At 35.6% G+C, this 13,674-nt stretch overlaps 1 protein-coding gene across 16 annotated transcripts in view; it reads left to right on the forward strand.

Moving 5' to 3' along the window:
• Nucleotides 1-13,674, forward strand: part of ADGRL2 (adhesion G protein-coupled receptor L2) — a 208,049-nt gene that overhangs the window by 115,205 nt on the left and 79,170 nt on the right. For all 16 annotated transcript variants that reach the window (XM_049879604.1, XM_049879603.1, XM_049879605.1 and 13 more), the window contains exon 3: nt 6,268-6,481. In XM_049879604.1, the coding sequence (XP_049735561.1) occupies nt 6,268-6,481 (214 nt within the window). The remainder of the gene's footprint in view (nt 1-6,267; nt 6,482-13,674) is intronic.

Consider the following 13,674-nt stretch of genomic DNA (forward strand, 5'->3'; position numbering starts at 1 on the left):
GGAGACCTTAGAGGACCTGGCAGAAATTAAATTACTGATTACAGACCTTATTATGGGCTCAAGGTTTTTGTATAAATTATTTGCCCAATCATTGGCTTATCTCTAGGCTATGCAGGTATGGGGGCGACCCCTAGGAAGCCAGGTTGAAAAATAAAAAATATTAAAAGGAGGAAGAAAAAAAATGAGTAGAGACATAAACAGCCACACACTGTGGGGAGAGACAAGTTCTGGCGAATGAGTCCAGTCAAGTAACTAACAAGAAAATACTGCAACAGTGGCAACCCTCAGGGGAAAAAGAGTCTGAATCTTGAGTTGCTAACAGTATATTATTTAAAATGCCCAGCTTTTAACAACAACAATAACGATAAAATTACAATATATACAAGGAAACAGTAAAGTGTGAGTCATGGCGTAATAATAGTGTGGTTCCCAAACCCAAACCAAACCCACTACCATCGAGTCGATCCAACTCATAGCGACCCTATAGGACAGAGACGAACTGCCTGATAGAGTTTCCAAGGAGCACCTGGTAGGTTCGAACTGCCGACCTCTTGGTCAGCAGCTGTAGTACTTAACCACTATGCCACCAGGGTTTCCATAGTGTGGTCAGAAGGCTTTAATTTGGGGATTTCTTTGTGTTGATTATCTTAACTGAGCAGAAGAAAAACAGTCAGTGGAAACTGCCTCTGAAGTGGGTCCAGAAGCTAGATTTAGCAGATAAAGATTTCAAAGTGACTGTATTTCAAAGTATGCAACCCTGGTGGTGCAGTGGCTGAGAGTTTGGCTGCTAACCAAAAGGTCGGCAGTTTGAATCCACCAGTTGCTCCTTGGAAACCCTAAGGAGCGGTACTACTCTGCCCTACAGGGCCACTGTGAGTTAGAATTGACTCCACGGTGAGGTTTTTTTTTTTTTTTAAGTATATTCAAAGATTAAAGTATATTAAAGAATTACAAGAAAAATGTGACAGTGACTCAACATATAAGTAATTTCAATAGAGAAACTGTTTTAAAAAAAGGCTTTAGAGAAATTCTTGGTACAGCCTAATTTGCTAAATGTGTGTAGTAAATAAATTAACATTTTCCTCCCCAAATACAGATGTCCCAACTTCATCTGAGTACGGGACTGGTGGTTCCTTTGTAGAGTTCTTGCGTTCCATGCAAGAGACTCAGGGTCAGTTTCCGGCTGGTGTACGCATGTGCAGCCACTGTCCACCTGTCAGTGAAGGCTTGAGTGTTGCTATGATGCTGAACAGGTTTCAGCAGCGCATCCAGACAAGATAAATTAGGGGAAGAGACCTGGAAGATCTGCTTCTGAAAACCAGCCAGTGAAAACCCTCTGGATCTCAACCGTCTGATCTGCAGCTGATTATGGGAGTGGCTTAGGCCAGGGCAGTGTTTTGTTCCGTTGTACATGGGGGGTTATCAAGAGCTGGAGACTGACTCGATGGCAGCTAACAACAACAATTTTATCTGAACCCAGAGATTCTGATTCAGTTGGTCTGTACAGAGGAGGTAGAAAGTGTCATTAAGAGAAGATTGAATTTTTTTTTTGGAGGAAAACAATTACATTTAATTAAAGTTATAAGTCACAATGATTAAAATAGAAATTTAAAGGGATTGGCTGCTAATTTCAGTCTTACAAGTCAAAATACAATTTTAATATTTTTGTTATTTTGTGTATATATTCTGTGACATACGATCATATAACTAGAATCAAATCAAAGAGAATTGACCATATTTTCTGCAATTATGTACATAATCTTCAAGGAATATACTACCAAGCATATAATAATATGGGAAGTTTTAATGTAATCAACTGAAGTGCAGTGTTGTCAATGAAAATGTTTATTATTCAACATTCAACCTGAATTCTGTAAATTGCATTCATAGCAACTACAAATGTGGGATAATTAGAATATCTCCTCCCACCACCCCCCATTTTGGCCTCATCGATTTCACTAAGAGACGATTGAATTTTTTGTGATGACTTTTTTCTTGTGGCTTAGTGTTGTAGGCCATTAATGGCATATAACTAAAGGGGAAAGTAAATGTTTTTTTAGAAGTAAGTTTTGGTTCCTCTTTTTATTAGATTTACTTAGTGAAATTTGAGGATTTAAAAAATTAATATTAACTGCAGAAATCTTATTGAAGACTTTCTAAACTTCTTTTTTTAAATAATATTTTGTGTTTTCATCAACAGTTTACGCAGCAGATTAGGTTCCCACTTAACAAATTGTTCTGTGACGTTGGTTACATTTGTCACAGTGAGTCAACATTCTCCTTAATTTTATTCTGCATATTTTATTTCTACTAACCTGGTTTCCTTGCCTGCTTACCCTTTCATCTTTGCTTTAGAGTAATTGTTGACCATTTGGTCTCATGTAGATGATTTGTTGAAGATGCACAGTACTCACAAGTAATATTCTTTATTTTATGAGTCAGTCTCATATTTACCTACAAGGTGACCTCAGGGGTAGTTTTGGTTCGAAGCTTAAGGAATAACTCAGGCCAATAGTCTCAACTGGTCTAGTAAGTTTAAACTTTTGTAGAGTTCTGCTCCATCTAAATTTCTTTTGTAGTGTTTAGAGAAAACATGTGAAGTGGCCAAAGAAGGCCCAACAATTCACATTTTATCTTAAAAATTCATGTAAATTTTATTTTGATTCCGTAATTTGCCTGTGTTTCCGTTAAGTTGTTGATTAAAACAGTTAATTCATTTTTATCTTTACTACCAAACAAATAGATATTTTATAGGAAAGCATCTTGGAATTTCTATTTCGGTAAACGTATACACCAAAACCAAAAACCAAACCCAGTGCTGTCGAGTTGATTCTGACTCATAGGGACCCTATAGGACAGAGTAGAACTGCCCCATAGAGTTTCCAAGGAGTGCCTGGTGGATTCGAACTGCTGACCTTTTGGTTAGCAGCTGTAGCACTTAACCACTACGCCACCAGGGTTTCCAAACATATATATACTAGCCTAATTCATTTATTTGCTCCTGTAACACTTAATGGCATATCAAGTGCTGTGCTAGGCATTGGGATTATGTTTAAGAACCCTATCATCACAGTTTAGCAAGGAAGATACATGACAAGGATGATAATGTACAACACCATATGGTAATAATAAACACCTTAGTAAAGATACACATGAAGTTTAATGGAAGCGTAGGTGATGAAGAAGAATTTTAGAAAAGAGAACAAATGGTTTAAAACAAAAAATTTAGTATTCAGTAAAGCAATATGTACTATTAAGAACTCATTGAGCTCTGTTCACTGAAAGTATAAGTATCGTGATCTTTTTTTTTCTCGAGAAGATTCTATGTTGGAAATCTACTAAATTATTAAAATACGTTGATTTTTCTCTCTGCTTTTCCTTCCCCTTTCCTTTCTCTTCTCTTCTGGATGACTAAAACAAATAAATACTCTCCTGAATTATCCAAACAGCAAGCACTCAACTGTAACTTTTCAAATATATTTCAAAAGCAGAGGAAAATTCACTTGAAACCGTAACTATAAAGCTACCAAGAAACAGAAACTGAAAGGCTGAATATAAACACCACAGTGCTTCATAATATTTTTGATAAGATGGTAAAAATTATAAATTCTGGCTTTTAGGCTCTAATAGTGTGTTATTATTCTTAGCATTATTATTAATAATATGTTTTATTCTGTTCTATCAGATAATTATAATTGCATATAATCTCTGGCTTTAAAATAGTGTTCCAAATTATTTTTGATGTCACTTGTTTGAATTTTAGCACAGCTTTCACCACAAAAATAAGTGTCAGCTTCTAAAGCCATAATAAGTTAAAACAGAAACATCATATTAGTTTAAGCTAGATTATTTGTATAGGGTTTTAAGGAGTACAGTGTAGGATCAAGAAAGAGAAGAAAGTAATAACATGTGTAAAACCTTAATCGTGAACTATTTGGCCTGTCTTGACATTTTCCCAGCATCATTTCTGTATTCTTTATCCACTGATAGTGTATGTCTCCACGTACTTCTAGTACTTTCAGAATCTCATAAATCATCCTAGTGAAAACCTATTATGGTTGGGGTTTGCCACAATCTCGCAAAGATTTTCATGCTCCAAAATTTGTAATTTCCTCTCCTCTCTTCATTCTATTTATAACTTCGGTTTTCTCAGTAAAACTGAGAGTTCAGAGCTTGCTTTGAGAATGGCCGATTTTCTAAATCATAGCAATGTGTGACCCAGTAACCCTTTTGGAGGATTATTTGCACCTTAAAAAGAGGATGCATGTTTATCCAGGTGACTTTCTATTTCACTGAATTAGTGAGAGACATTGTGCGATAAAGGTAAAGAGAACAGGTTTTGGCGTTGGATTGACTTGGACACAACCCAGTTCTCTAACTTGGAAGTTTATAACTTGGAACAATATACTTTTTTTCTAAATGTTTGTTTTCTCTGTGAAAAGGGGACATATAGGATAATTAATATGATGCAGAAAAGGCCAGAGTTAAATAAGAAAAAAATAGTGTCAATTTCATAATAAACACGGTATAGATAGTGAGAGGTTAGAGAACAGAAAGGAAGAAAATGTAGGCAGCTCAGGAGTTTTTGATACAGTAGCTAGCCCGGAGGTCACACAACAGCACACCAAGGATGTACTTCTCATACAGAGTCCTTCTAAGGTGTTCTTGGATTTCCTTGCTTTTACCCTTTGTCCTATATTTTGTTATTACTTTATAGGATTCCTGATTTGAAAACCTTGATTGAGGTTTAAAAGTCTGATCTTTCATTCTATTTAGCAGTCTTTTTTTTCACAGCACCCGTAAATGATGGTAGTGTACACTCTCCTTAATACCTCCTTTTTTTTTTCCTTCCCCCATACATAAATATATAGAGTAATTTTTATGAAAGGAGTCCTGGAGGTGCAATGGTTAAGCGCTCGGCTGCTAACTGGAAGGTTGGCAATTGGAACCCATCAGGGGCCCCATGGGAGGCAAGCCAGGGTGATGTTCCTGTAAAGACTACAGCCTAGGAAACCCTGCGGGCAGGCATTTCTGCTCTGTCATAGAGGGTGGCTGTGACTCGGAACCAGCTTGATGGCATAGAGCAAAAACAAGTTTTATTAAATGCTTTTATGTACATTATTTTATTGCAGAGTCAAGCAGATAGGAAAAGTAATGAATGTTATGGATGTTTCGTTTCCATTTTGCAGATGACAAAACTGAATCTTAGAGAAATTTTGCCCATATTGGGTCATTCACCTTGTTGGATCGGATTTCAGTCATGCTGGCCCCTTTGAATGTCCATTGGCTGAAACATTTCACTTATGTCAGTTTTAAATAAATCCCCATCCTGCCAGAAAAGACAAACAGGAAGAACAAAAAAGAGTTGTCATCGAGTTGATTTCAACTCAAGGCGACCTCACGTGTTGCATAGTAGAATTGTGCTCCATAGGGTTTTCAAGGCTGTGACCTTTCGGAAGCTGATCGCCAAGCATTTCTTTGGAGGCTTCTCTGGTTGGGTTCAAACCACCAACCTTTTGGCTAGTAGTCAAGTGCTTAACCAATTGTGCCACCCAGGATCCAGTTGTAAATAAAAACCAAACAAAAAAAAACCCCAGTGCTGTCGAGTCGATTCCAACTCACAGTGACCCTATAGGACAGAGTAGAACTGCCCCATAGAGTTTCCAAAGAGCGCCTGGCGGATTCGATCTGCTGACCCTTTGGTTAGCAGCTGTAGCACTTAACCACTACACCACCAGGGTTTCCATTTTTTTTTTTTTTTACCTATAAACTGAAATACGTTATCCTGTAATAAGTATATTATTGTCCTATGCATCTTACTGATATTTTGGGAAAAAACTGCTAGGACAAAACTAAGATAATGCTGCTAAAAACAGTTAATGTGTATACATAAATGCAAAAGTAAGGCCTGTGTATTACAAAAAAAAAATATTATTTCATTGCACAAATGAAGATTGTCCCATTGTGAGTTGTCACATTCTGTATTTGTAAAACTTGTCATTATTTATGAATCCATTGCTTAAATTTGTCATTTTTCTTCGGATTTGCTCAAAAAGAACCACTTAATTTCTAATTATGACTAGGTTATATGGAAAATATTTTGTTGGAGTAAATTTAAAATGATTAGGTAAGAACCCCCTCTCCCCGTCCCCAAAAAACTTTGTGACACCTCTTCAATTGAATGTAGACACGAATCATATTATTTTGAAAATGCCTTATTAAAATAATTTACATTATAAGTTTATTTTTCTTTCTGTTTTTAAAAAGGTTTCAGCAGAGCAGCTTTACCATTTGGGTTAGTGAGGCGAGAACTTTCCTGTGAAGGTTATTCTATAGACCTGCGATGTCCAGGAAGTGATGTGATCATGATTGAGAGCGCTAACTACGGTCGGACAGATGACAAGATTTGTGATGCTGACCCATTTCAGATGGAGAATACAGACTGCTACCTCCCAGATGCCTTTAAAATTATGACACAAAGGTAAATACTCATGTACTATTCCATTTTAGCTGTTACATCCATTTTAGTAAAATAATTATATAATAAGTCCAAAGTGTGTAGATACAGTCCATGTCTCAGCCTGTTTACTAATGTGAGGGTTTTACATGCGAATGTTGAATTCTCCTTTATACTGTAAAGTTATTAATACTCAAATCTACATCATTTTTATATAGATTGACATGTGTATCAGAAAGCATGTATCTTGTGGTTTTCTGTATCATAAAGAATAAGAGTAATGTTTCAAATGGGATTTGCTTTTTTTAGAGCTTCAACATTTTAAAACACTTTCTGTAATATCAAGAATCTTTAAATGGCTAACTCTGTGGCAATAATTGCTAAGCATATAGCTAAGTGTAGAATCCCTTGTTTCCTTTGTGAGACTGTACATAAAATCATTTTTACGGATTAAACCTGTCTTTCCTAGCAGATTTCGATTTACTCAGTGTTTGCGATACCACCTTGTTAGAAAAGTATCATTAGCTCAGAGAGAATCATCGATATAACAGATGTGTTTAGGCGAGATGGAAAATGTATTTCTGAATACTAAGTAGGGAATTCCTCTTCAGGTACTATTTAGTTGGAATTAGGTTCTGTACTTTATGATCCAAACCATTCTTTTCCTTTTATTTTCCTGTATATTGCTCATGATGATTTTAAAGATAAAACAAGAGGTGAACTTTCTTACAAAATTTAGATTTGAGTCCTTTTTTTGTGTATAATAAGGAGAATTCAAGTTCAGGACAAGATAGAATTTGGTTATTTATCCGAGGCACTGTAGTAGTTCCCATAGAGGATTTACAGAGTTGGTTGTAAATTTGTCTTTAGCTACTTCAGTAAGATTAAACTCCAGTTCATTAACTACAAAAGGTGAGCAATATTATCCATGTATTGGTTTATTTTGTGTACTAGATATGAAAGCTCTTTATAAATTGTAGAACTATGTAAATGGTACCTCTTAAAATAATTCAGAGGAGCCCTGGTGGCACAGCAGTTGATTGCTTGGCTGCTAACCAAAAGATTGGTGGTATGAACTCACCCAGCGACTCCACCGGAGAAAGACCTAACAGTCTGCTTCCGTAAAGGTTACAGCCTAGAAAGCCCAGTGGGGCAGATATGCTCTGACACAGGGGTTTGCTGTGAGTCAAAGCAGCAGCCAACTATAACAACAAAATAATTCAGGACAAAATGTGATAAATGACATCTGAGAAATGCTACATAGTTTTAGGAAGAGAAAAAAGGGCGACATCATATTTGGTTTTAGAAGAAATATTTTATAAATGAGGCTGGTAGGCTTAATTTGTTAGTTCATTCATTCGTTTTATTCTGTAAGCAACTAATATATGCATATAGTTATAATCAATATCAGTTATATTCAGAGACCTTCTGAACAGACATTTGTGTATCACAGTTTACTATATACTATAGTTTTTATATTGTTTCCTAGGAATACCTTCACCTTTCTAGTCCATTCTCCCTGCCCCTTAGACTAAATAATACATACGTTTACACACACAAACCCGCCACCTATTCCCCCCATTTTGTACACAATATTCTGACCAACTTTCTAGCTTATTTACTAGTTCACCTTAAAGTAGAAGAGCAATTTTTATAGACACGGGTCAGTATAGGCACAAAGCAAACATCAGAAGGTGATACGAAGCAGTGAAGGAAAACATGGAAAAACTAATTTAAAACCAGCTGTAGAAACTCCAGAAACCCTGGTGGTATAGTGGTTAAGAGATATGACTGCTAACCAAAAGGTCAGTGGTTCAAATCCACCAGGCACTCCTTGGAAACTCTACGGAGGCAGTTCCACTCTGTCCTATAGGGTCGCTATGAATCGGAATCGACTTGATGGCAGTGGGTTTGGTTTTTTGATTTATAGAAACTCCATTTATCAATTGTTGTATTATACTGATGGCTTTAATTATTGAAAAAACACAATGACAATTTAAATGTGAACACTTGATTGAAAAGAAAGACAATGTTAAGAGGACTTCAAAATTAGTTTCCTAGTGAATGCTTTTAAGTACCACATTCTTAATATCATTTACATTCTGCCAACTGTTTTTGAATTATTTTCAGCAGCTAACAACAACCAACAACATATTCTGTCACATTTGACTGGCACATAGTTGCACGTAGCTATAGGAAAATAGGCAGTATTTTTGTATCTGAATTGTTACTGAATAATTATTAGGTGTATAGACTACTTTGTCACTGTTTGTGGGGGTGTTATCTAAGAATGGCCCTTCAGTATTAAACAAAAAACTTGAGTTATGTTCACCAAATGTTCACTTGTAACAATTTGGCAATTTTTTCATTCATAATCCTGAAAAGAATGTGGTATTCAATAAAGTAGAAAGGATAGATGTGTTTTTTTTTTTTTTCCTTTAATGTAGAAAAATCTCTCTTTGGAAAGGACAAATAAAAGCATTAGATTTTAAAATTAAATTTGAAAGACCTCTCTCTTTACATATAGGCACAGAAATTTTAGTACCATTAAAATGTTTTTATATTATATCTCGAGGCTTTTTACTCCCTCCTCCAGCCATCATCACTTTAGTAGTAGAGACTCAAGTAAGTGAATACACTTGTAATTCAGACTGTGGTGGTGGTAAAAGTATTAATACTTGCTACTCACTCATTCTCCATTTTCTGTTTCTTGCTCTTTTAAAAGTGTGAAACCAAATTCTGTTAGTAGCTGATAGTATATTTGTCTTATAAGTATATTGAAGGCTCATCCTAAAAATTGAGAAATGGAATTCTTTCCTAAAATGATGTATTTTATGGAATAATCACAACTCTTTAAAGAGAATTGTAGTCAGGCATCTTAAAAACTACAAAATGGTTGTAGCACTTTGAATTCATTAAAACCAAACCTCTGCTACTCTGAAGTAGTTGATAAAATTAGAGTTTTGCCAACTATCTTGGTTCTTTGTAGTACTCAGGACAGTCTAGTTAGTGTCTTAAAGTGAAGTACTGAATTGTACCTGAGATCTGTTCTTCATATTTGCTTCCAGTCTTGTTTATAACTGTCCCTTTATTCATGTTCTGTACTCTTAAGGGTCTGTTCATTTTCATCAAGATAGTTTTCTGCTTGAGATTCTGCTTTTAGTGCTTTGGCTGAGCAATCTGAAAATAAATATGTAAATATTTAGTTTTTTTTCCCTTCCCAAATAATAAATGTAAGGTTATTGTACATGGTAGATCCTGTTTCATAGAGTCTTAATTCATATGTGCAGGAGTAAAGCCCAAAAAAACCAAACCCAGTGCCGTCAAGTCGATTCCGACTCATAGCGACCCTATAGGACAGATTAGAACCGCCCCATAGAGTTTCCAAGGAGCGTCTGGCAGATTCAAACTGCTAACCCTTTGGTTAGCAGCCGTAGCACTTAACCACAAGTATGCCTCTATAAATACAAAGAGATACTAAAAGTAATGTAAACTACTCCCAAGCAGGTAATGAAAACTGTGTAGTTAAAATAGTTCTCTTTTAGATAGTTATTCCCTATGGTAGAGAAAGGTGTACTTTGTTTAATTGATTGAAATCCCCTCACCCCCATAATTATTTTTTGGTAATGAAATTTCCCAAGGAAAGTACAGTTGTGCCCTAAACTTAGGAAACTAGCCTAGATGCTTCAAAAATTTTAGCCACTTTTAGATCTCACAGCCCACTTTTAGATCTCATAGCATAACTGTGATAGGTTTCTTATTTTATTGAATATAATTTAGTTTATTTGTGTTTGTCATACTTCCTATTCAACCTCCTTTAAATGTATTTGGGAAAAAGGTAGCATAGAAATAAATAGTTCCTCAGGTGATTGTTTATACAGCTTTGGCACTCACAAGAGTGGTCAAAGAAAAACATAGAGATGAAACAGACATAAACATAGATAGTTGCATGGAAAGAGAAGATATTACCCACAGAGATCATGTAGTGTAAACTTAGAGAAACCTTAGAGAAACATCTGCATTTACATGGCAGAGGTAAATTTGCCATCAAGGAATCTGGAATAGGTGTAAGAGGATAGTGTCTTCAAGCCAGTAGTCAAAGTGATACATTATTTTTCTCATTTGTGTTAAAGATTTTTATTCTATTTAGACAACTCAAATAAAAGAACACATTAAAAATTTTAAGATAAGAGAATTTCAGGATAGAACTGAAGAAGATATCTTTCAGCCTTGAAGACTCCTGGATTTGCATGGAACCAGACAGTGAATAAATATATGATCACAGTTTAGAAAATAGGGGTACAATTCAGGGATTTTTATCTTAAGGGGAAAGAAAAAAAAATCTAACTTCTAGAATTTGAATACAGTTTAATTGAATTGAGCGAGGTGAATGACAAAGTTGAATTTTAGAACCTAGCTCTTTTCTGGGAGGTTGGGATAATGGAAGTAAGCTCTTATACGTAGGAACTGGATTAATCTATGACCATCTAATACCCTGTTTCATAAAACTTCTAATCTCAGATTTCCCTTTTCCAAACATATCAATGTCCCAACAGATTATCTACAAAGAATTGCATTATATTTAACATTTTTAATCCAAGAGTAATTCAAATGTGATGATTTCTTGTGCGTGTGAGAATTCGAAGAGATACTTCATTTTGTAGGTATATGCTAAATTTCCACATTCCATGACTCTACAGAAGATGTAGCAAGGCTGGAGCATTGTGGATGTGCTCCAGGCATGCAGTTAGAAGTGTAGCTGCATGTAAGGGACCATGCAGGCCTTACCCGGCATAAGTAGAATGAATGATCCTCTCCTCTGTCCCTGCTACCTCCTCTTCTTCCTGACAGCCAAGGCACATAGCTGGGGCCCTCTATGGAAAAGAAAAAATATAGGACATTGCTTGTAGAGTTCTTGAATACTAGATTGTTAGAGCTGCTGAGAAACTCGGGGCTCAATGTATTCTAACTCCCCTTCATTACATGTGGGGAATCAACTGTCATTGCAGTCAGTACACTTTGGCCACACAGCAGCGTACTATATATTCTCCTTATCTGTTTTAAAAATATCCCCGGGATGGAATGACAGTATGGTAGTCTTCTTTTTACTTTACGAATCTTTAAGAAAGGTTGAATTATTTGCCATGGGGGTTGAAACCTCAGATTGTCTATTCTCGAACCTCATTCATTAATATTTTAGTAGTATGAAAACTTATTCTTAAATGACTTTGAATTTTAATTGCAATGTGGGTATTTTATACACTTTTCTTATTTTCAGATGAGTGGATAGATATTAAGTGTGTATACAATGTTTAAAGGAAGGAGACATTTAAAGACACATATCAAACCTTACTATGGGAACTTGTGAATGTTGGAAGTGGCTCAGAATTTAACCCAGAAAATCCATCAAAATGCAGCATAGTTCTGCCAGTGTGCTCAGGCAGACTTCATGATTGTAGATTTCAACGTGTGTATACTACCCTTCCATACGCTCCTCTCAGCTTTTATATTGATCATTCTGTCTTCATAAAGAAGCTTTGTATCCAAGTCAGAGCATTATGGAAGCGTTGTTGAATTCATTTTTGTTTCCTGATCTTCCTTTATAAGGGAACAATCAAAATTTAAATCTGTCTTTACAAGGTCTTTTTCACCTCCCTCCCTCACTAATGGCATTTTTTTAGAGGGGTGGAAAATAACACAACCTGCCTTTTCGCTTAATTTAATGTTTCATAATATGTTGGGAGTTGGTATATGCCTACTAGTCAGGGGTACTTTTCTCTGCTTAGTGTATTTGTTTAGTGAAGCTTAGGCATTTTCATTGGATCTAAGCCTTCCACTTCTGAGAAAGTACATTCTTGCCCTTATGGTGTTTATTCCAAGTGCTTTTGTCTATCTGTGGTGTCAAGTTTACCAGCCATTTGTCCATTAGGATGATGTGCATCAGGGGAAATATAAATAACTCAGATGCAGCATACTAACCCATCATCTCTGTGCAGTGTATTTGGATTATTTTCTATCAGGTGATGGATTTCCGCTAATTCTCTCACTGTTGGCTGAGTTGTTTCATGACAACTAACTGATATTACAAACACATTCTTAGACCAAGGATTTGAAAAGTTACTAGCAGACTCTTGAACCTTAGTATCATAATAAATAACCATTAAAGCTCTAATTGGTATATCTAATTGGACACATACTTGCATGTCACTTTGCTGATGGGCATTTAAACTAAAGCACTCATTACTGGAAGAGGAGACTACTGGCAGTAATAAACATGGACCATATTAAACATTCACATTTAGTGTGCAGGAAATGCTAATAAATCATAAAATGGCTTAGAAGGGATATCTAAATATCCCTCATGACCCTGCTTGTCAAATACAGAAAAAAGAAACAGTGGGACACCAAAGATTCTTCTGTACAGGGTCCTCTCTTTCTCCTTCTTTATAAAAATTAGTAAATTGAATCTATTACTGAATCACAAAGACCCTTAGGATACCAGTGTGTTTTGGTGGACTTCACTGATACTTTCCATTAATATGTAGGGTTTTACCTTTTGTATTATTTCTATTGGCCTTAGAAGTCAGAACCATTTTCCCTGGGAAACAACACTACATTACTGGTCTTCGGTATCCCCTAAGGAGCAATTCACATTTATCGTGTGCTTTTTGACTCAGAGCTGCTTTTTAGATCATTCAGTGAAATTTAGAGGCTTGGATAATACTTTAAAAGTTTGAATTTCTAATATGACTTGCTTTTATTTTTGTACAGATGCAGATAGTAGTAGGAAAGGGGAAGTTAGTGTTTAAAAACAAAGGCATATCTCATTTCCACCTTGTCTTTATTTTGGAAATCAAAGTGGATAGGTAAAGAAATAGGCTCAAAATAAAATGAATGTGAGCAATTCATTTGACCTATACATAACAATAATTTTTTTCATAGTTTTAAAGATGATTTAGTCTAGCTTCCTCATTTTAGGGATGAGTATTATGGATGAAATTGTTATTTAAATAGTATCTGTAAGGAAAAAAAAAATCCTCACAACTGGACCAACAAGCAACGTTCATGATAAATGGAGAAAACATTGAACTTGTCAAGGATTTCATTTTACTTGGGTCCACTATCAACACCCATGAAAATAGCAGTCAGGAAATCAGATGACGCATTGCATTGGGCAAATCTGCTGCAAAAGACCTCTTTAAAGTGTTAAAAAGATG

The sequence above is a fragment of the Elephas maximus genome, chromosome 3 (assembly GCF_024166365.1).
Source record: "Elephas maximus indicus isolate mEleMax1 chromosome 3, mEleMax1 primary haplotype, whole genome shotgun sequence".
In the NCBI taxonomy this organism is placed as follows: Eukaryota; Metazoa; Chordata; class Mammalia; order Proboscidea; family Elephantidae; genus Elephas; species Elephas maximus.